This window comes from Beta vulgaris, chromosome 1 (genome assembly GCF_026745355.1).
Source record: "Beta vulgaris subsp. vulgaris cultivar EL10 chromosome 1, EL10.2, whole genome shotgun sequence".
Lineage (NCBI taxonomy): Eukaryota > Viridiplantae > Streptophyta > Magnoliopsida > Caryophyllales > Amaranthaceae > Beta > Beta vulgaris.
The window spans coordinates 51,979,605-52,003,238 of NC_079202.1; the positions used below are offsets into that span (position 1 = coordinate 51,979,605).

General features: G+C 32.0%; 4 protein-coding genes across 5 annotated transcripts in view; 1 reads left to right on the plus strand and 3 right to left on the minus strand.

Annotated features, from left to right (window-relative positions):
• The first annotated feature begins 679 nt into the window (after positions 1-679).
• On the plus strand, positions 680-6,582 carry LOC104905450 (cytochrome P450 704C1). 2 transcript variants are annotated; one of them, XR_791738.4, is made up of 7 exons: positions 680-1,208; positions 2,419-2,634; positions 2,720-3,010; positions 3,102-3,431; positions 3,579-3,782; positions 3,898-4,268; positions 5,261-6,582. XR_791738.4 is itself a non-coding variant. In XM_010694001.4 (6 exons), exons 1-6 carry the CDS (start codon positions 894-896, stop codon positions 4,078-4,080), a joined length of 1,539 nt encoding a protein of 512 aa, XP_010692303.1. In that variant the 5' UTR covers positions 680-893; the 3' UTR covers positions 4,081-4,495. The 2 variants fall into 2 exon arrangements, 1 of the variants encoding a protein (XP_010692303.1); XM_010694001.4 differs by lacking the exon at positions 5,261-6,582 and having other exon boundaries at positions 3,898-4,495.
• Positions 5,718-9,702, minus strand: LOC104905449 (uncharacterized). The gene is made up of 5 exons (XM_010694000.4): positions 9,421-9,702; positions 9,272-9,342; positions 6,434-6,648; positions 6,066-6,192; positions 5,718-5,983 (listed from the first exon to the last, which is right to left on the minus strand). The coding sequence occupies exons 1-5, from the start codon at positions 9,587-9,589 to the stop codon at positions 5,846-5,848; spliced, it is 720 nt and encodes a 239-aa protein (XP_010692302.1). The 5' UTR covers positions 9,590-9,702; the 3' UTR covers positions 5,718-5,845.
• Positions 9,703-13,088: 3,386 nt separating this feature from the next.
• On the minus strand, positions 13,089-15,323 carry LOC104905579 (RNA polymerase II C-terminal domain phosphatase-like 5). Its single transcript, XM_010694167.1, has 2 exons — positions 15,078-15,323; positions 13,089-13,676 (listed from the first exon to the last, which is right to left on the minus strand). Exons 1-2 carry the CDS (start codon positions 15,321-15,323, stop codon positions 13,089-13,091), a joined length of 834 nt encoding a protein of 277 aa, XP_010692469.1.
• A 5,375-nt stretch (positions 15,324-20,698) lies between these two features.
• LOC104905448 (hypothetical protein) overlaps positions 20,699-23,634 on the minus strand; it is a 28,427-nt gene continuing 25,491 nt past the window's right edge. The window contains exons 30-32 of the mRNA XM_010693998.4: positions 22,286-23,073; positions 21,987-22,109; positions 20,699-21,104 (exon numbers count right to left, since the gene is read on the minus strand). Coding sequence (XP_010692300.1) covers positions 21,030-21,104; positions 21,987-22,109; positions 22,286-23,073 — 986 coding nt within the window. The 3' untranslated portion in view covers positions 20,699-21,029. The remainder of the gene's footprint in view (positions 21,105-21,986; positions 22,110-22,285; positions 23,074-23,634) is intronic.

Consider the following 23,634-nt stretch of genomic DNA (forward strand, 5'->3'; position numbering starts at 1 on the left):
TACCGAAATGTTAAGAATCCAACGGAAACTAGTGTGTACCCTTGTACAATAACGTACTGAATTTATTATTTTTGACAATGAATTAATTGGCTGGTACGCAACAACTTCTTCTTTCAGAGTTCGTTTCGTAATTCCCAAAAATACTCCCCCCATTTTTATTAATTTATAATTTTTTTTGGTTTGTCCCCTATAAATTTACCTACTTTTTTTGTTTGTTTTGGAATGGTCATACCAATTGCTTATTATTATTTTTAACTTCTCATCTACTTATCTTAGTTGACAAAATTAATGATTTCGAGTTTGTCTTGTAAAAGACCGTCTATTTTTAAATTAAAATTAGGCAATGGTAAGTCCAGTATTAAAAAGAGAATTAACACAATAATAACTAGGTTAATTTCTTTCAATGACTAATTTAATTCATTTAGTTACTAGGTCTACATTTATATTAAAATGAGATCATGTTTTTTTAATAATTAATGTTTTCTCTTTCTTTTCATAATTTACTTTTTCTTGAAAATACATCCGAGAAATTATACTTCGATAGTATTAGGCTTCGTTCTTTTGAATTGAATTGAAATGATATGATTAGAAATGAACTTGTTTGACCTGAATTAAACTTAATTTATTTGAACTAAATTAAAGTAAATGAAAACTGAGAGAGTAAATTAATTGAACTGAATTGCACTGAAATTTCAAAAGAAAAGTTCACTCTCTTGGCTTATAAAATGCTTGATACCCCAAAGATAATGTTACCAAACTTGCCCACTCCCTCTCCAAACCTCGACCATGTCGCACAGCATCACAAATTCACAATCAACCTTCCTAGTATCTAGTAAATACAAAGAAATCATCTTTACTCCTGCTTCCAAAATCCTAATAATAATCGAATAAAAATGGAAACACATCTCGTCTATTTCATATACTTGATGACTTTGAAAATCATAGCTCCTGCAATTCTAACTTTTCTGGGCATAAAATGGTTGACAAACAAGCTGTTTCAAAACCATGGAAACAAAAAATACCACCCAATTGCTGGAACCATGTTTCATCAGCTCATCAACTTCAAGAGACTTCATCATTACATGACTAATCTTGCTGCTAAGTATAAAACTTATAGATTGTTAACTCCTTTTAGAAGTGAGATTTACACCTCTGATCCTGCTAATGTGGAGTATATTCTCAAGACCAATTTTGATAATTATGGCAAGGTAACTTTATCACCTTTACTTGCCTGATTTAGTAAAGTTGACTTTGTTTTTTTGTGCCAAAAATATTTACAGTAGTTGCTAGTATTAGTAGCTTTGAGCGGTCACTTGTTTTATGGGAAAACTATATGTAAGAAGCTAAAAATGAAAATAAGTTGTATTAATTGATCATTTATTACATTGGTTGATGCAAAATTTTTTCATAAATTCACAACTTATTTCCATTTTAAGTAGTGAATATATGGCTTATATACAACCCTATGGCTGCATATAGCATAACCTTTGTTTTATTAGATGTTTAACTCTTTTTATGATGTTGGTAGAAGAAGTCAGAAGTGTGGACCTGTGGTTGTTCTAGTTATCCCTGTGTTGTCAACTCAAAAAAATAAAAACTTGTACTTTTGTGATGGAATGACCCACTGAAATTAGAAGGTTGTGATAAGAAGATATAATTGATGGGACTTTGATTGTATTTAGAACCATAATTTTGAGGATTTGATCAGTAATCATATGAAAGGACATTGATGTACTACATCTACCCGGTAGTTAACCCACCAGGAATAAAGAATTAAAAAACTATTAAACTGATGAGTTGGATTCCACTATTATTTATTTCTATTTGTAGTGGGTTGTTGACGTACTGGGTAGATAAAAATTTTCTCTAATATAGTAATTTAGAGGTGAAACTTTTTGGTTTTGCTGCCTTCAGCAAAAATTATTGGGTTTTCATAATTTATTTTGTATGAATTGTTCTGACCCATTAAGTAAACTAAGTAAGGCCAGCCTGCAAATTTTTAGATGGGAATTTTCATGTGTGTAGAGGTGTACATTGGGTTAGTTTAGGTGTCGTAATCTGAAGATAGAAAATGGAGGAAAAGAAATGGAGAAAATTCTAATATGTTAAGTGGACGTAGTGGATTGAACTTTGCCAAATCCAAATGAAATGCAGATATACTGGACTCAAAACTCGAGTCCAAACTTTTGAGGAGTCCTATCCAATTTTTTCATTAGTACTTCATATTGAGGATCTTTTCATTGTGATAATCAGATAATCTTGCAATATAGTGTTAGATCACTTTAGCATGCAGGCTTTGTCAAAATGAAGGTCAGGGTCTCAGGGACATGTAGGAATCTTCTAAACTACTTCATGTTGCAGGATTTCTGTCACATATATTGAGCATCTGAATCCTTATACCCTTTTAAAAAATTGCAGGGGGAATATAACTATGGCAATCTAAGCGATCTACTAGGTGACGGGATCTTTGCAGTAGACGGGGAGAAATGGCGCCACCAAAGGAAAGTATCAAGCTATGAGTTTTCTACAAGGGTGTTAAGGGATTTTAGCAGCAAAATCTTCCGGAAAAATGTAGTAAAACTAGCAAAAATAATTGCTGATGCTGCAAATTCTAACCAAATCATGGACATTCAAGTAAGACAATGTCTTCAATAAATCTGTTTCTATGAGCCACTTTTCTGAGTAATTAACTTGACTTGGTATTATGTAATTTGTACAGGACTTGTTTATGAAGTCAACATTAGATTCTATATTTAAAGTTGCATTTGGAGTTGAGTTAGATAGTATGTGTGGCTCAAATGAAGAAGGAAGAAGATTTAGTCAGGCTTTTGATGATGCTAGTGCTTTATCCCTGTACCGATATGTAGACATCTTCTGGCGCATAAAGAAATATCTCAACATCGGTGCAGAGGCTAAACTGAAGAAAAACATCAAAATCGTCGATGATTTTGTTTACAGATTGATCACTAACAAAGTGGAGCTAATGAAAAGTTCGGGAAGCAACTATTCAGTGAGTGAATTGTAACATAAAAGAAAACTTCAAATTCATATTAGGCTATGTTTGTTCTTATTGCTTACTACATAGGTTGTCCGAGACACAGGAAATGCAGATGAAGAAAGATGATATCTTGTCGAGATTCTTGGAGCAGTGCAACACTGATTTTAAGTATTTGAGAGACATAATCTTGAACTTTGTGATTGCTGGCAAAGACACCACGGCAGCTACACTTTCCTGGTTTATCTACATGCTTTGTAAACACCAGAAAGTACAGGAAAAGATTGCTGAAGAGGTAAGGAAAGTTACTAACATGGAAAAGGTAGGAAGTTTTTCAGAATTTGAAGCTAGTGTGAGTGAAGAATCACTTGAAAGGATGCAGTATCTACATGCTGCATTGACAGAGACTCTCAGACTCTATCCAGCAGTTCCCGTGGTAATTCCTTCCATACTCGAAGAATTTGTATTTCATTTCCTGGTTTTTATGTTGTGTGTTATTTTTTATTTTATCTTCTATGTTTGCATCATAAGTTCGAGTTGAAATTTTCGGAAAGTACATGAAATAGCTTTGGTACTGCTACAGGATGCAAAGATATGTTTTTCGGATGATACACTTCCTGATGGTTATAGTGTGAAGAAAGGGGACATGGTGTCTTACCAGCCCTATGCAATGGGAAGGATGAGATTTATATGGGGTGATGATGCAGAGGAATATCGTCCAGAAAGATGGCTTAATGAGGATGGCATATTCCAGCCAGAGAATCCGTTTAAGTTCACAGCCTTTCAGGTTCAATAATATATTTTCCTTAATTTTTCGAGTTACTAACTAAGATGGTTTAATCGCCTCGCTTTGATTGTAGTTAGTCATTTAATTAAGTTTGTTGTTCATTTAAATTTAACAGGCAGGTCCACGAATTTGCCTTGGAAAGGAATTTGCTTACAGGCAGATGAAGATTTTTTCTGCTGTTCTGTTGAGCAGTTTCATCTTCAAACTCAGTGATGAGAAAAGCACTGTAAATTATAGGACAATGATAAACCTTCACATTGATGGCGGCTTACACATTCGTGCGCTTCTTCGAGAGTAAATAGTTGTATTTATAGCTTTAACATACTCAATCATAGAAGTATCTCTCTAAGGTTTATATCTTCCACCTTTTTTATTTATTTTAACATGAGCTAACGACTCAGTTTGCTATGCGTCAATAAAATGCTGAAGATAGGGAAGAAACCAACTATCAGTACAAGAAGGCGGATATTGGCTAGGAAAGAGCAGGTAATGCTATACCATATAATATATCAACTGAGTGTAATTTGAGAGTGAAGATGTATATGTATCTCCAATTCAATTATAGGAATATCTCTGTTTAACATTAGTATCTTCCACCTTGTTTTTTCACTTCTTGAGCTAAGGAGTCTATTTGGTAGGTGGCTATAAGAAGTTGTACCAAATATTTACAGAGAAAAATATTTAATGTGAGAATGTCTCTTTTAAAGGTTTTATATCTTTAACCTCAACTTCTTTTCAAATTTCACAATAATTGAATCTCTCAATGCACAAAGAAATTTGTGGTGTGTTTAGCCACAAAAAACATCTCTGAGTATGTCACTAGCAAGATACATCTCTCCTATGAAGTAACTGGTCACATGGATGTTTAATTCCCTCCATCCATGACACTTCTTCAATCAATCTGACATATTAATGACTATTGCAACTCAATATGAGCTAGAGCAAGGAGTTTGGCAAAACTTAAAGTAGATATTAGGAATGATGACAGATCAGATTAAAAAATTTAAACCCCATACCTGGTTCACCTCTATTTGGACTCAATTGTTTTAATCAGACTCATAATCATAGGTTTGATTCAAATCGGATCGAACTTGAATCAGATTCGAGCTATGTCATTAGGTCCCTTTCACACACTTTCCTTTAGAAGAAATGAAACTTCAAGTTCTTTTTTTGAAGGAAACTTCAAGTTCTCAGCAATAAGTTTGCATAATGGTGAAAATTAGGGGTCTGAACTTCTTAACCCCACTTAGCTAGGCATTACATCATGGAGTTTGGAACTGTCATTGGGCAAGGTTGGCCCAAATTATGACATGACCATAGATGAAAAAAGCACGACAAGGTTTTATTCACAGCCTTCAGATTGGACATCACAGAAAATTAGTTATTACATGCTTTTTGTTCTGAATCAAAGAATAACTCTATGATTGCCTCTTTCAAATTCTCAGATCTTAGGCTTTCCTGGTTTTAATTTTTGACAGGCGGGTATACTGATTTTTCTTAGTAAGGAACGAAGATACTTTCTGCTGTACTGTTGAGCAGTTTCATCTTTAAATTTGGTAATGAGGAAAGTACTGCAAGTTACATAACAATATTAACCCTTCAAATCAATGATGGCTTATTTTTTCGGGCTATCCTCGAAAATACGGCCACCAGAAGAATTAGAAATCAAAGGTCCCCCCTCTCCTCCCTCTCCTATGCAGCTGCATGATGTGATACCATACTGTAGAAGTTCACCTAAATTGAAACTAACGATGGTCCTCGTACTTTCTTTTTCTTCTTTTTGGCAAGTAAAATGGTCCTTGTACTTTCAACGAAGGTATATGTCTGTCCAACTAACTAATACAAGTATATTTACTCTTGGAGATCATCAATACTTTCAAGCTGCACTAATTTCTGGAGTTAGTGAAGTCAATCATCTCAAAGGACAGTGCTATATATTTTTTAAAAAAATTGCATTTCATTCAATGCTGGGACCAAAGATATTCGTTCAGAGCACACAAAAGCCTTCATACTACCAGCTACAAAATTTCATAATGGAGTTGATAAAAAGTTACGTGCAGGTATCATAACAAATCTGGGGAAGTGCTCACGGGAGGAAGGTGACTTCCTGGTCTGTTAGTCCACCCTTTACGACTTCTATAGGCCTCAATAGCCTGTAAACGTAGCCTCTCACGTGAAGCATCTAGAGTTTTCTTGTGTGCCTGTACAGGTGTAGAGAAATTTTTTTGATCAAGAAATGTAATAATATGCAACACAAAAGATTGTAGATAATATGCTCCTTACAGGATTAAAAGACAACTTCGGTGGAGCTTCGACAACCTCCCCAAATTTGACAACATCTTGCTTTGGAAGATCTAGAATCTCCTCTGGCTTGCCTTTCTTTATTTTCTTTTTCTTTGCTTTTAAAAACCTGTATCACGACATGGGCTAAAATTAATACAAGTTCAGATGCACCAAAACAAGGAAGCATGGATCATGATAGAAACATCCAAGTCGCATCTGGGTCAGCACAATATTTGAAACAATCTCATATGCAAGCAAAGATGCTTTCATTTCATTCCTGCTCAAGAGGGCTTTTTTTAAAAAGTAAGAAAAACATTTTCTGTTTTTTTTTTTGGGGGTGGGGGGGGTCAAATAATGTGAAGGCTTACTCTTTCTTCCTCTGCTTTCTTTTTGAAACAACACCCAACTTTTCCAGCTCTGCTTCAAACCGAAGGTCATTTGCCTGCTTTTTCTTTCGTTTCTTTTTCACTGTCTCTTCATTTGCTTCTTTGCTCACGATTTCTTGAGGAACCGTTGTTTTGTTGACCCTTTCCTCTCCAGCTTCACTGCTCTTATTGTTCAGCTCAGATTCCAAGTGAGGTTTCTGCAAATAAGTTCTATATTCATACTCCAAATACACATAGTTGTATAAGTGACACAGAACAAAATGTACTCCATAAGGTTTATGGGTTGGATTATTACAACAAGAAGTTCATAAAATAATTTTATGGTGTTTTAAATTTTTAATACAGTTTCATGAACACATACAGAAAACAGCCCAGGACTGTGATGAACAATAAGGTTCCTCCCAACTAACGTAACTTAAGGGAGAGATCCAAATCAACAAAAAAAGTAGATACAAAGAAAGAGATTCATTATTCAATAAGCCAAAGAAATATCAGAGCCTCAAATTATCATAAGCTTTTGAAATTTAATTTGAGATGTCGTAAGCTTTGCTAGTTAAGACTTAAGATAGCTTATAGAGTATCAAAATAAAATTCCTTTTTTCGCGTCTAAATCGAGATCTTCCTTAAACATGTACTATATCGCAAGTGCAAGGGAAGAGATCAAACTAAAGGAGACCCGTAATTAACTGTCATCAGTGTTGTAGCCTCAATGCTATCCCAGTAATACCACAGAGGACTACTAGAGTTTAGTTCCAATTGACCTGATTATTGGCTGGCTTTATTTGGCCATTTAGGTCAACAGCAGGTTGGGTCATTTTGGGTCACTTTGTTGCAAGCCAATAGTGGATCATGACATGCAGGTTGTGCACCATAATGGGTTGATAAAGAGTGAGCTAATAAAAGAGTAAGGATATAGGGGATAGGAAAGAGAACGATATGAGCACACAATAACATAAAAGTTTGACCATACATAATTCTTTTTTTAACTATATCTATCTCTCTTTTGCAAAATATTTGGCCTACAATCGTGGCCCTTTACTAACCTTGTTCAGTGAAAGCCCTGAACATTAATGATCCTAAAAGCCCTTCCAAAATGACCAAACTCTTACACCTAATGGACTAACCTATCCATTAACCAGGTCTACTTCTAAACCCCAAAAAGTGAACAAGTATGGTGCAAAGTAGCCTCTAAAAGTCACCAATGCAATGGATGCCCCAATCAAAGATTGGATCCGAAACTTTCTAAATTTATTTAGGAAAAAAAAAGAAGAATTTGTCGAGCTACGCAGGAACTTCATTGCAACGCTGTGGAGTATCTGGCTACATAGGAATGAATTAGTGTTCAAAGGAGGAAATCCAAACCCCATGAGCATCTTGGAAATATACAGGGAAAGCAAGAAGGATCATGTTAAAGCAACAAAAAATTGGGAAAGAGACAAAAGGCAAGTATGCACACCAAATAATCAAGCACAAGAGTGGAGCACATGTTAGCCAAATCAACATATTACACGGGTAATATGCACAGATGGTTCTCGGAAAGAAAAACCGAAGAAGAATGAGTGCCAAGCTGCAATCGCTTGGACATTGCAAACCGGCAGCACAATAACAACCCATAGCCAGAGAAATTTTGCCACCTCTCCACTACAAGCAGAAGCTAAAGCATTACTACAAGCAACGAAGGACTTCCAGTGGAGATGCGCAAATATCCAAATAAAAAAAAAATTGCCAGGAAATAATCAACTCACTCAACAATCCATCTTCATGCAACAAAGACATTGAGTCCATCATCAAAGAAATAAAAGATATTGCTATAACGTTCCAGCTGTTCAAATGTTCCAAAACTACAAGGGAAGAAGTTAGAGCAGCTCACGCCCTAGCAAATAGAAGTAGAAGAAATTAATTATTTTGTTCTATCCGCTGTCAAAAAAAAAAGTGTCCAATATGGCAGTCATGCTTCTTTCTATTTCTCCAAGAATGCCTATATCCTTGCAACCGACAACTTGACAAGTCTCTACCTAAGCAGACATCAAACTTTATTACACAAAGTTTGCTAATCAAGAGTTCACGACTTAATGTAGATTCACCATCTTGCAAATCCAAAATGGCATACAAGTAGAAATCCAACCTACAGAGAAAAGCAGAGCAGGAAGGGCAAAAAAATCCCAGTAAAGTATTGCAGATTCCTCTTTATAGTCCAACAAAAAGATATCGGCTTTCAATCTACAATGTTCTATACTACTTGTAAACTTTAGCACCAAAACGACACTTTTAACTAGCACTCACATTCTCATTTCAATCATAACGACTTCTCTCGAAAAACCCAATCCAATAACATCCTATCCCCCCCCTCCCCATTATGAAGTTCAGCAATTCCTCACCACTCCAAAATCAAACCACATTACGCAAAAATCAATATATGAGCAAATCAATCGCACAAGGAACCATCTTAAAAATGTAAAACCCATATTTGAGAAAAATCAGGGTTTTACTGTTTTAGTAGTTGCTAACATATGCAATCCATACTTCCACAGAATCATTAGTGTTCTTTATTATGAAAAATGTTTTACTTTCATCCAACTAAATTTTGGACAAAGGAAGAGAGGTGATTAAAGCTACTTTCAAACCACTTCGTTTGGATATTAGGGCATCATCATCTAATTCAACCTAACAGATAATCCAAAACTGAAAATGGGTAAGTTCAAAAAATGGCAATACTTTTCAACAAAAAATAAACAATAGAATTAGAATAAGATTAATCACAGAAATAACACTCAATTTATAATTCAATTTACAAAAAAATCAAAAATCAAAATTACTTACATTTTTAGCAGTATCCTCTTTATTGCCCTTCTTTTGAGTAGTACTAATGTTTTTTGAATCCATTGAAGAGTCTGAAACCATAACAACACATTAATTAAGGAAGAAAAAAGAAAGGAAGATTCAAACCATTAAAAAGAGGCAAGAAAAACCTTGAAAGGTACAAGTTAAAGAGGTTGAGGAAGCAAAAGCCATGATTTGGCGAAGTTTAGAGGGCAAAGCATCAATGGAAGAAGCATTGGGAGGGGGAGGGAGACGATTGTAGCCGCCATGAGAAGCTAAATAGTTTTTCTCTCTCCTCTTCTTTCCTTTCCCTACCATCTTCGTTTTTCTGTCTCTCTCTTTCCTTCCCTGTGTACGAGTTTCAGAAAAATGTTACTGTAGAAAATTGGGTATTTGCTATAAGTTGCAAGTGGTGGGGTGGGGTTTGCAAAGAGTAGGGTCGGATCGTAATAAGTATGTAACAAACCGGAATTTTGATCGTATCGGATCGGACTGAGAATTCCGTTCCGTCCCTGGTCCGTCGAAAATCAGGATTTTGGATTTTCAATCTGGTCCAAACTCGAAAAATTTCGATTTGGAAAACTTTTGTTTCTTTTAGTAAAAGAAAGTTTAAAGGTTAAAAAAAATAATTGAAAGTTAGGTTAAATTTTGTTCACCTTATTTTTACTTATTTCATATCAGAAAAAAAATCATTTTAGATTAGAAAAAATTAGTTTAAATCAAATCAGATAAATTCATATTAGATCATATAAGTTCATATTATTCTTTTATATAAAAACCTATTATTATTATAATTATGATGATGATTATTATGATTATCAGTATAAAACTATTAATAATGTTATCATTATAATTATGCAAGAACATAGAAGACAAGGAGTGCCAAAACAGTCCTTTAAAGCAGGATCCATTTATCTACATATTAGGAATTTTCGAGAGCATTGGGACTTGGGAACGCCACACTAGAAAATATAAAATTCCGGTGAAGCTATTTCTTAACTTTTTATACTTCCTCCGTTTTTTTTTTACATGTTACACTTTTTATTTTAGGAAGTTTCAAATTAGATATTACACTTTTATTTTGAGTAATAACTTCTCTCTATCTCTCCTGTCACATGTTCACATGAGACCATTTTATTTTCTTTCTCTCTATCTCTCTCCTCTCCAAAAATTGCATAAGAGTCCGTGATTTGAAAAGTGTAACATGTAAAAAAAGACGGAGGAAGAATATAGAAAAAAAGTCGATTAAAAAAGGATTTTTCGAGAGCATTGGGACTTGGGAACGCCACACAAGAAAATATAAAATTTTGATGATGCTATTTCTTAACTTTATATATATTGGCCCGAATCGAAATGATCTAACTCGAATGATCGAAATTAGATTTAAATTGTACCTGGAACTGGATAAAAAAATTGACCCAAGTAGAAAATCAATCATTATGAAGTAGGATATTTAGGTTTGTATATAGTCGAATCTAACATGGACTGAATGACTCGGAAAATGATATAGTAGGAAGGGTTAAAGTTTAAACCCATAAAATTGTAATTATTTAAGAGCTTAGCAAGAAAAAAGTAAAACATGTGAAAATTGTGAATTGAGTCGCAGCGGTAAACTCATAATTGGTATAAAATATTTTCTTTGAGAAGGTTATCAAATTATAATTTTTTGATAGTTTAGCAAAAACAAAGAAAAATACGTGGAAATTGTGAATTGAGTTCCATTACTAAACTCATAATTGGTATGAGAGTTTTCTTTAAGTTGGTTAGAACTTAGAAGGAAGAAGAACCTTATTTTGGGAGCCGAATACAACTTAAGAGAAAGAAAAACAAAAAGATGCATATAGAAGAAAAAAGAATAAAAGATCGCTGACTTAGTATTACTTTATTAGCTCTACAAATACTAGATTTTTTTGCACGCGATGCGTGCTTGAATTTTTTTCAAAACGAAAACTCGATTTTCTTCGGCATAAGAGTCAAAATTTGAACATTAGACATACGAAGTATAATTGTTTTTAGTTGCAAAATTTGATTGGTTTAGTTTCTGTCACTTAAGTATCTCACCATTTTTTTTTTTTTTTGTGTTTTTACTTTTCAAAGTTAAATTCTATGAACAAAATAGAAATTTTATTGAATTTATTTATGATTTCTAATATTATAATTTTTTAATTGATTTTTGAATTAAGTACAGTACTTCATAAATTGTAAAGAAAGTGGACACTTTGATTTCAAGTCAATTTTTTCATAGGTTGTAGTTTGTAAGTGAATTTTTAAGTTTTTGTAAAGCTTCCTCGTTTAGTAATTTGCATAATGCAAATTATGCAATTTTATGATTTTAGTTGACTTGTGAGTGATTGTTATAATTATATTTTTGGTATTTTTGTTTGAAGCCTCCTTCGATTTGTAAGTGAATTTGTAATTTAGAATGAAAAGGGGGTAACAGAGTCTCTTCATTCGAGGACATCATAGCTCCCCCTTCCCTTAGGCCTTATCTAATAGAGATATGTTGTACTTTAATTCTTGAATGATATTTTACATAAACCTTTTTACCTTGATAATTAATCGCTATTATATATAATAGAAAAAGATAGGTCCAAATATATGTAAAAGTTTCATTAGATATAGGAAACACTATTAAAAAGTAAATAATTTTTTTACTTGTCTAACTTCTAAATCTTGATTTCACTACAAATACACCTCTATTTTTTTTTTTATCATGACCCACCATTAATTGTGAATGGTTCTTGAGAATAGTGATTTGTAAGTAAATTGCTGTAAATGATTTTGTATGTATTAACGTTCTAGGTTATTAGATTTAGTTTGTATGTTAATTTTAAGTTTTAATAAAGTTTCCTGATTATTTGAGTGATTTGCGTGATTTTTATAACGTGATTTTCTCAATTGTATGAGTGATTTGTAAAGTTTCTTCTTTCAAGTGATTTGTGAGTGAGTGTTTTAAATTAATTTTCGTAGTTTTCTTTGAGTGTCGATTTTGATTTTGACATTCCTTTTGTAATTTAGAAAGGGAAGGGTGTCAAAATAGGCATTTCAAAAGAGGACACCATTGCTCCCCCTTCCCTTATATAATAGAGATCTATTGCCTAAGAGAGAAAATTTAATATCAACTATATCTAAATTAAGAATGAAGAACGTAGTGACTGCATACACCTCAAAATTCTAATAATTAACTCTTCTTATTTATGCTCTACTTGACTTGCACAATTGAGCTAAGAGTTAGTTATATATAGGAAGTTGAATTACTGTATTTGTTAAATGTTAGCTAACAGTATTAAAAGTGGAGAAAGAGTACATTAATAACAAAAATGTCAATTGTTAACAAAACTTATTTTATTTAAAATTAAATAAAAAACAATTATTTTAATATATTAAATACACAGTTAACTAGTGACTAGTATAAATAAAATTAAGATATATGAGGACAACCAATAAAACAATTACAGTAATATTAACACATTAACAATAATCCGTGCATCGAACGAACATCAAAACTAGTAAGAACTAAGTTATGTCGTTCCATAAATGTATGGGAGAATGAAATAGGTTTTTTTTTTTAAAAAAATCTATAATAGCATTGAATTATATAAAATTTAATACCAAATATTTAAAAAACACAATACTATGACTCAAGATTTTACTTACCAACACAAAAACTTAACTAACTAATATTATACCTATCTTTTCTCCAATATAGATTACTCAATAAAAAAAAATTATAACTAAACTAGATTAAAGATTTACTATTGTATCCTAGGTGAGTAACAACTACTTTAGAACTAAATTAAGAGCAACACGAATATCTTTATTTACAACCCCAATTATATAGTTCTAACTCCATCCGAACTTCGGCTTTGAGGTTATCATCAAACTTAAACCCGATCGACTGTCTCTTTACTTCAGCAATTGCATCCTTTACCTCTCGACGTCCTTCCTTATCCTCGCGGTAGAACTCAGCATGAATCTTCTTTAAGTTTCTCAAGAGTCTCGCTAATTCTCCGTACTTTTCACTTTCATCTATCCAACGCCTCGACAAAGATTTAGTATCTGATGATATATCATCAAAAAAGTTGTATGATGGTATTTCAATCACACTTTTAGTATTATTTTCCCAAACATCTTTTGTATTATCAACTATTAAGACAACCCTTTCATGTGATAGTACATGATCTAGTCCTTTTTTCAATGGCGACACACAATCTTCTCTCGTAAACACTTGCGAATGTGCAAAATACAACCCCTTAGGATCAAGTATGTCAAGCATCTTCCTTGCATATACCCGATCTCCCAGTGTGAATATCGACAAATCGAACAATTTGTTTGCTTCTTGAAGGAAGGTTTGAACATATGGCCTTAATTTGGTCACCCAGTATTTTCCGTTCCATTGTTTTCCCTGGTATTGAAACTTTATGTTAATTTATCAATAATGAACAAGCAAAATAAAATTCTATCATAACTTAAAAAGTATTTGTATATATGAGGGAAAATATGCCTTTTTTCTAAAGTAATGTCATTATGAAGAAAATATACATAAAACAATAGAAGTCAACAGATTCAGGCTCCAACCCAAATTTTCTGAAGTTGTTCATAAGGATTTAATTTGTTTATTGTCAACCTTAGAACAAAACATTATATATATAAGGACTCTAATCACATCTCAACCCTCACGATTATTTGAAAATCAAAATATACAAAAAAAAACCCTACCAAAAAGCCAGACATACTAAGTACTAACCTCGATTAAATTGACATATGAAAAGATTTCAACTCATTATGAGACTTTTTCTTATGATCTAAAAGTAACGAAAAACAGAATATGATATTACTTACATTACAGTATTACACGAACATGTATAATAAATCAACAGAATTTTTACTCCAACCTGACAAGTGACATTCTTTACACATAGGCTCTATAAACAATACTAATACACTAATTATTTGCCTGAATAATTCGCCATAAGAGTAATCACAGATTTTCTCTAGCACATTAGAAAACAATACTACAAATTAAGATTGATTTGATAAAGATGTAGAATAATTTCAAATTTACCATTTTAATTCGCTTGCTAGCTCATAATATGATATTGATTTCATACTAGTACTGCGTACTCGCTCATGATGATCAAATTATTGGAAAGTACTACGAGTTATTATTTTAGATTATATTATCAAAATTACAAAGACTTTCCTAAAAAAAGAAGCTAATACAAAAGGCCGACATCCTTGAATTTTCGTACTAATTTATAGTTTTGACCCAGCTTAAACGTACATTAAAAAATAATAGTTATTAGTTAATATATACTGTGCAATTTCTTGATTTAGACTGAAGGCACATTAAAAAAAATTAATGATTATAGTTGTAATTGTATTTTATAAATCCAATTTTTTTTAACGAATTACTATGACTTGCAAAAGACAAGCAATATATAGGTAGAAAAAAAAATCTAGTAAATAATACTCTAAAACGACTAACAAATTTTAAAAAATGCATAGATATCCAATTTTTTTTTTTACAAGTGCTTAAACTTATTACTTTTGTAATTTGTATATGGTTATCTTCATTTTGGCACAGGTTTGATCTGTAAGTACTAATTTAGATTTGTTAATAACTACATATATTACAACAATATATAATCTTTTGCAAGGTCTGAAAAAATAAAAAAATTTGATGTGATTAGATTTCACCTATTACTTTAAGTTTGACTTTCAATTAAAAAAGTATAATTAACAAATGAAATATACGGTAAAAGAAAAAATTGAGAATTTAAATCACAAAAAAGTTTAGAATTACCTGTGTCCATCTATACAATTTTCCTTCCTTTAGCCACCTTTGACAATCATTACGTTGTAAATAATTTTGATCAAAAGAGCTTAAATCTTTGGTCTCTTTTGAATGAAGAAGTATGTTATCAAAATCAAGAACGAGGTGTAGTTTCTTGCATACTGTCAAACTTTTGAGATTTTCATCACGGATGTGATCTATTGAGTAATTATGAAGTGAAGAAGAACCAACATTATCTTGGTTTTTAACTTCCATGATAAAAATTTCTTTGACTTGCGTTTGGTAATGTAATCTATGGTTGTTTAGTTTGTGACTTTGTGCAAGTGCAATATATATAGATTTTAAAATCTTGCGTTTGGTAATGTAATATATGGTGGTTTGGTTTGTGACTTTGTGCAAGTGCAATATATATAGATTTCAAAATCCTGAAAACCATCAAGTGATGTTTCGATTAAAATCCTAATACGACTAAAATTAGGACCAACTTTGTGCAAGTGCAATATAAAGGTCCTAATACTATTCCCCTAAAGAAAGTCCTAATACTACTAAGATTAGGACTTCTGGCTCTAGGAGTGATACAATATATCACGTATGATATATTTTAAATTTACAAAATCTCATCTAATCCAAATGTAAATCTAATGACTAATATAATACTCTTCACACGTATTTAAAAATAATAGAGTTCTGCTTCAAAAAAAAAATTCTATTTTTGAAGGGATTACATATCGTATTTAAATACATATAAGGATTTCTGGATAAAGGAAAATTAGAGTTTGATTTTGAATAAATAACCTAAACTATTATAAATGTAAATTGAATACACCTTTTGTTACAGAATGTCATATATTATAATTTTGTACCATTACAAAATGCTCGAAATATGTTTCGAAACAAGATCAAGTTACTATATAGTAGTTTTGTAGCTTATGAAAATATATTTATTTAGATGACTAATAACGTATTATTTAGTCTTTATTTTGGATACACTGTAAAAATAATGTACTATAGGTGATTATAGTATTTAACTATTCAGCATGTCTTGCGTGTGGTCGTGCGCTTGCTCTTTTTGTAGTCAACCAACTCACTTTAAAAATGTCATATCTCACTCGTTTCTCATTCGAATCGAGCTTTTGATCAGGCGTTGGAAAGATATCGAGCTAAATTTTCATAACTAACCTGAATTTTCCGAAGATATTGAGTGTGATGTGAGATATAGACCTTCGAAGTTGACTCTTGTGAAAAAAATGTTTATGAATAAATGGAGTTACTCTTATGAAAGTTGTATAAATATGTGGTTTCTCTTAACAACAAAAGAGTGTCACTCTATAAGTAAATGTGGCTACTTTTATAACAAAAGGGAATACTAATCATTTTGTTCTTATGAACAAATAAAGTTACTCGTATGAAGAAATGATATACTTTTGTGAACGATTGAGGTTACTCATATGATTAATTAAAAAGGGTTGTCATATGATTAATTAAATAGGGTTGTCATATGAGGTTAATCATATGAACGAGTGATCACGTTACTCATATGAATAAATGAGGTTACTTTTATAAAAAAAATTATGGTTACTCATATGATCAAATAGGTTTGTCATATGATTAAGTGAGGTTACTTGAATAAAGAAATAGAGTTAATTTTGTAAATGATTGGGGTTACTCTATTTCATAGGGTCGTTGTATGATTAAGTGAGGTTATTTGTATGAAAAAATGGGTTTACTACTGTGAACATTGGGGGTTGGGGTTGGGTTAGGGAGAGTTTAAGGTTTAATTAGGTCAATTAGGGCTAATTAGGTTGACTTAGGGCTAATTAAGTTGACTTATAGCAAACTTGTAAATACAGGCTAACGAAGCACTAACGTCCGTTAATAATAAGGGTATCTAGTTTGAATTTTTTTAAAAATTAGGGGTATCTGGTGAATTTTCAAAAAAGTTGAGATATTTGGTGAATAATTTTTTTTTATCAGGGGTATTTGGTGAAATAACCGTATATTCTATTTACCATGAAGAATATTTTTTTTTAACACCTAAAATATGTGTTTTTTTATTTTTAATTGTATTTTTCATATGCCAGTGTGTTCTTTAAAAAAACTAATTATGCTATTATTATTACTATTATTATTATTATTATTATTATTATATTATTATTATTATTATTATTATTATTATAATATTAAAATGAGCATATTTGTCCAAAAAATATGCAAAAAGAAGATCCTTTTTTATATATACTAGCTTTTCACCCGTGCAGAAATGCACGGGAGGTCATATTTGTATGTGATATTATAAATTATTTATCAGACAAAAAGAGACATATTATTAATGTCAGCAACATTTTTGTTTAGTGAGATTGATTGAAATCAAACTGAATTGACAACACATTATGATTAAAAAAAACAATTACACTATCTAAATTGATACATAAAAATTGGGTCAATTACAACTCATACACGATTTAAACATTTTGAGAAACTTCCTCATAAACCACATTGGTTGAAACAGATGAGTTGCCACAATCTTTATCACATATTAAGATTTTCATATCCTTTTTGCTTGTAACTCTTGAAATAGTAACATATAATTGTCTGTGGTTAAATACATAACCCAACTTTTAAGAAAATGGGTAACTTTCTTTTCTAAATGGGTGAATTAACTTATATAAAGCTGGCTTGTTTAACATTAAAAGTGACACATTCTGAATTAAAAAGTAACCCATTTGGACTTGAAAGCGCTTTGTTTTGACCAAAAGTGAAATAATCTGACATAAACTTATTATACTCCTAATACACATAACAGTAATTGAATATAAAACCTACTAATCCTAACACTCTAATCATCGACCACTTTGTTATACACCCTTGTTCCTTGTTCCTCTTCCTTCATTCTCTATCTTTCCCTTCGAAATTGCCAGAATTCAATTTTTTTCGTACCGAAATTGCCAAAAATTACAACCTTAAATTTGTTGATCTATTTTATGACAAATGATATTTCGATTTTTTGCGCCTAAAAAAATACTTGATTTTATCAATTTTATTTTAGCTTGTTTGATATTTGAGATTAGATATTATTTATATCATTTATATACATGTTGTGATGGTTACTTGTGTTCAATCGAATCGAAAAGTTGATTAATATTTTACCTCAAATTTTAGTTTTTTTTTATTATTATTTTACAATATGTTCCTTGAAATCTTGTGTAAATAATTAAATATTTAGTAAGATATTGATGACCTAAAAGGCGTGACATTGTAATTTATCGTATGTACTAAATATAAATTAACAAAAATTAAAGTGAAAAGACATTTTTCAATTCAATTTAGTAAAAAAATAAGTTTGACTTATTACATGCATAAACAATATATTTCATTTTTTATATCTCACATTGACTGCTCCTTACAAAATTGAGATCAAGAATTTGAGCATCAACTCAGTGACTTTCATAATTGTAAAACATGTAGTTTGCTTAAAGAAACAAAAACTTCATAATTTATATTAAATAAATGAATAGAGCAACGTAGAAGTTATAGGTTTTTGTTATTATATTCCAATAAACTTGTTCTCGTGAATTTTATAAGTTGTAGTACCTATGTTCGATTTTGATATATTAAGTTTGTGTTAAACTATAAATTAAAATTGCAAAAAAGGACCTCGGTGTGAAAAGTCTATGGATATTATGCCAATGGTGCATGGTGTCATCAATATAACTCATGTATATATGTTATTTCGTTAGCAAGTGTATTTTCTTGGAGAAAATTAATTGAGTATTTATGGCTGCACCCACGCATTACGATCGGCCCCAGTAAACCCACTTGCAACCGTGCACGGGAGGTTATATATAGATATGATTTGGACCATGCATAATGCATGAGAATTCTTTTATTAATAAGTAGTTGTTTTTGTTTCAAATTTATTGAATCAATAATTATTATTAGAATTCGTGCCTTTAAGATGGAAATAATGTAACATGTAAAATTATATTTCATGATATATAAAAATCTTTTGTTACAACATTTTTAAACTTTAAAAATCTTGTAATCGTAATATATACATATATAATACATGGATGAAACAAAATACACATTAAAGTGTGCGGGAATATTTTGTTTTGTAAATTTAGGATTTTAGGATGTTTCTCCTAAAATCATGGTTTGAATATTAGCTCGTGATTTAAAGTTTTTATAATCATATCGTGTAATTAAAAAATATATTTTAAAGCGACTTATGGCCCGTGCGTTCAATGACTGATGTAGCTAATGTCATGACAAAATACACGGGAGATTTTTTGTTGATTAGATATACTGAAAAATATTGATGACTATTTTATTTATACAAATTCTTTAGTAACACAGATATACAAATATGCAATAAATTAATGTGGGACCGGGGTAACTTTTTGCCTTAAATACGTCAATTTTATTAATCTAGAAGTGACCCATTTAAAATTAAAAGTTACACTTTGCTTAAAGGTACCTCTTTTAACTTGTGAAATCACCCATTTGATTTTTTTTCTTAATTATATTTTTGAAGATTATTTGTAGTATAAAATTATTTTCCCCTTTTCAAGATTCTTTGTTATTCTTTTATCGTTGATTATCTTACTATTAGATATATCCATTAATGAGCTCCTACACTTCGAAATCACTAATTTGTTTGTGATGGTAATTGACAATGGTATATCAAATCTTCAATTATTTATAATAATATGGTTCTTGTATAATATATTAATATTTACATAAGGTAATTCATTTTACACTAATTTTTTCAATCTTCGTCATCCATAGTCCGACTGTATAATAATATGGTTGTTTTTGTCATTCCATTTAATTTCAATTATATAAACCAAACTCCTATTTTGAAAAAACTCTATCAATGTCGCTTGTTTCCTCTTAATCCAGTGCAAATCTAAGTGAGATTGTGAGAGTGGAATCATAGATTGTCAACTTTCTAACGTGGTAGTTTTTTTTTTTTTTTTATATCACACTGTCATTTTTTGTTTATACTTCAAATCGGTGAATATGCACTTAATGTTTTTGTTTAATTAAAAGCCGTACCATTTCTCTTTGCTTTAACCCCACTAAATCCTAATAAGTAGGTGGTCATTGAATTTCTGAGTTGATGATTTAAGCTTTAATTTTTAACAATTTTTTTAAAAAGTACTTTTTTTTACCGAGAATTAAAAATAAGGTGGTTGACAGTATGTATCTACTTTCGTGTATGATATAATGAATTTTTTGTTTGATGTGGAGATTGAGAAAAAAATGCCAAAAAAATTTCTAATATATATTAAATAGGAAAACAATTAGAAATTAATCAACATAAGTATATAAACTTACTAAAGTTACAAAGATTGTAATTGATGCATTCCATTAGTCAGAATTACACGTGGCAGAAGGTAGTGAGGGGGCTTTTGCAAATGACATGTGGACAGATTCTTTTACTGAATGACACATAAGCCAATTGAACCTTGTTTTATATATATATATATATAGATGTAATATCCGAGCACTAACTGAGAACGAAAAAGTCACTCAGTTACTACATGAACGTCAAAGTCTTCTATTAACTGCTTTGATGTTTGTAAAATCTAAATAAGATACATGCAACTCCAATTTTTACAATGATATAAAAAGATCCAGCAACTCTGGACCTGTGTATATACTCGAAAAAACAGATCTGAATGGAGGGTTTACAGCCTAATCTGTATGAACACCGAAGAATTTACAGCTCAATCAAGTCAAAACTTCACCTAACTATCCTTTATCAAACCTATTTCTGTAATAAATGAAGTTGGCTACATATAATACAACCACATTTGACAATTGCCAGATGTGAAGTACAAAACAACATCCGAACAAGTTGTAAATCAAGATATGTGAATGTACCTCCTGTTTACCTCTTGTCCTCTTCCACATAAGAGTTTTAATAAGTGAGATTCAAGCGAAAACATGGCCCCTTCATTTTATGAGAGGGCTAAGTCCATCGCCTTCCCAACCGAGCTTTAACATTTGATCCACCATCTTTAAGCTCAACTGCAAGCGATGAGCATAAAATTATGGTTAACACCGGTCTGGAGAGGTTCCAACCAAGGGAACCGGGGTTCAGGATCCTAATTAGGTCCAATAGAGGGGGTACTGAAAAGAGAATTATTATCGATCACAAGCTAAGATTTATACAAAATATCATACAAAGCTGTCATGTAGACATACCTAGTCAATCTGTAACAAAATGGACTAGTACTGCAACAACAAAAAGTACTAGATGATCCTGAATGTCTTATTCGAGAAGCAGGACATCGGCCAATTCAGACTTAAGACAATGTGCTTAGCGAAGTTCTTAATAACTAACTCTTTTGGGCAGTTATGTTTCCCATTATATATCATTCAACATGCAAGAAGTATGTAGCAATCATCAGAATAATTGCAGAAAATAAATGTGTACTTCAACGTGGGTCTCCGTGTATATGCAATACGCATGCATCTGTGATGGTGAGTATAACTTGTGTAGTGCATGGCTGCATGCACGTGCAGTTAGCCTATACTATAACATCATTGTAACAACAAACGATAAGACTGCTAAAAACCCGGTGCATAAAAAATGAGACATCATATACAATATTATCACAACAATTGTCCAGCACTACCCAAATATAAGCCGCATAACATGGGTCTCATCAGGAAAACCAACTAGTTCAAGAAAGTAAAAGAAAAAAACAATCTGAATTAATATTTTTCCTACTTCATGTATCAAGGCAGATCATCTGGTTAGAGTTCATGGAGAAGGGTAACCTGAAATACAGTCCCCCACAAACAACTATAGAATTTAGAGATCTGTAGTCGTGCCTTAGTTGTAAAACACAATTAAGCAAGAGTTCTGAAGAGAGCAGAAGAAAACCAAGCGAAATTAGAACTTACAGCTGGGTCTGTAAAAATTAACAATTGCCTATCCATTGTAGAGACCAGAAGATTCGTGTTGTCCTTGTTCAAGGCTATGGCTGTAATATCCTGCCCAGCTTGAAGATTCAATGTATGTACCACCTGCCATTACAGTCTTATCAGTAAAAAGTTCTTAAAACTTTCGCATCTCTCTCATTCACAATTCAACTTCAACAGGATCAGTTAACTTTATTCTGCAGACATTTCTAACAATTTCCCATTACTGAAAAGGAAAATTGGAGAGCAAGCAAGAGAGCAATCACTAGTAGTTTGCATACCTTAAGGGTATATAGATCGAGAAAGCAAATTGAAGGTAATGCTATATCCAATCTACAGTCTTCATCTTTCACATTCAATCCTGTGGAGAGAACTCCAGTTTCCAGTTGCTTTGACTTCCAAGACCTGCTGCTGTCAAGAGACCCTTCCTTCTGAGAACAGGAGTTCACCCCGACTAAGGCAGTCTGTCCATCAAAAGAAATTTCCATGCAACTGATGCTTCCAGATAAGGGAAGCCTTGCCCTAGATATAAAAATGCCATTCAGAGTATAGGTGCTGAGCATATGCAGTGATTGATTCCAAGCCATTATGATACCATCAGATGAAAGACAAACAGAATTGGCCTGCACATTAGCTATCCTTCTGAGCAAACGACCCCTTCTGATAGAATGCAAAAGAATATCTGGTGATTGAGAGCAAGAGACAACTACTCCGAGATCTGAGCTAACACAGCAAGACAGAACTTCTGCAAGATGACCCCGCAAGACATGTACAGGTCCTTCAATTCGCCGTTTCCTGCTTTTGTCTAATGAGATCCTAGCCGAAGCATTACTGCTGTTTGAAGAAGTACCAGAAGCAGTGGAAGATTCTGAGATATTGGCAGATTGAGATGTAACTGTACGATGTATTCTCCAAAGCAATACTGTAGTATCTCGAGACCCAGTCACGAGGTAATTGCTATCAGATGAGAGACCCAAGCATGTCACAGGAGCACAGTGTCCTATGGCTGTCTCAAGGGTCTTTGCTCCATCTGCTGATATTATTTTGATACTGTTATCAACATGCCCACCTGGTGAGAAGACAGATTTAAAGGGGTAAGCAAATAGTGTACAACATGTCATTATATGAACCTACATATAAAATAAAGATAAAAAATGAAACTACTACTCTCTCCATCCCAAAACAATCGTTCACTTTCCTTATTTGTTTGTCCAAAATTAGTTTAGACACTTCTATTTTTTTTTTGGCAATGGTCCCACTATTATTATATTAGTTTTAACACCCCTTTGGCCCCCACTTTATCTCTATCAATAACAAAATACCCAACCTTCTTTCTCCTTCAATTAAAAATACCCACCAAGTCCTATCACATCTACTTTTAAATAAAATAACAATTGATAACCACACTAAAACTTATCACATTAAACTACTCCCTCCATGCTAGAACAGTTTGAACACTACTCTTTTTTGTTTGCCCCAAATTAGTTTTAACAATTATTTGGCATGGTTACACGTACACCATTATTATGCTACGCGGTGTGCCTGATTTTTTTTTCAAACATAACTTCTAGTGTTTGGGGGCATAACTAGGGGTAAAAATTTGAACATTAGACATTTTTTTTGTCTAAAT

Excerpts from the sequence above, each read along its gene's own strand:
- LOC104905449 (XM_010694000.4), bottom strand. The coding sequence starts at position 9,589 with ATGGTAGGGAAAGGAAAGAAGAGGAGAGAGAAAAACTATTTAGCTTCT. Across the intron at positions 6,193-6,433 it reads AGAAAGCAGAGGAAGAAAGA|GTTTTTAAAAGCAAAGAAAA; the intron begins GTAAGCCTTCAC and ends GTCGTGATACAG. Across the intron at positions 5,984-6,065 it reads CGAAGTTGTCTTTTAATCCT|GCACACAAGAAAACTCTAGA; the intron begins GTAAGGAGCATA and ends ACACCTGTACAG.
- LOC104905450 (XM_010694001.4), top strand. The coding sequence starts at position 894 with ATGGAAACACATCTCGTCTATTTCATATACTTGATGACTTTGAAAATC. Across the intron at positions 2,635-2,719 it reads ACCAAATCATGGACATTCAA|GACTTGTTTATGAAGTCAAC; the intron begins GTAAGACAATGT and ends TAATTTGTACAG. Across the intron at positions 3,011-3,101 it reads GTTCGGGAAGCAACTATTCA|GAAATGCAGATGAAGAAAGA; the intron begins GTGAGTGAATTG and ends TCCGAGACACAG.
- LOC104905579 (XM_010694167.1), bottom strand. The coding sequence starts at position 15,323 with ATGGAAGTTAAAAACCAAGATAATGTTGGTTCTTCTTCACTTCATAAT. Across the intron at positions 13,677-15,077 it reads AATTGTATAGATGGACACAG|GGAAAACAATGGAACGGAAA; the intron begins GTAATTCTAAAC and ends TTTCAATACCAG.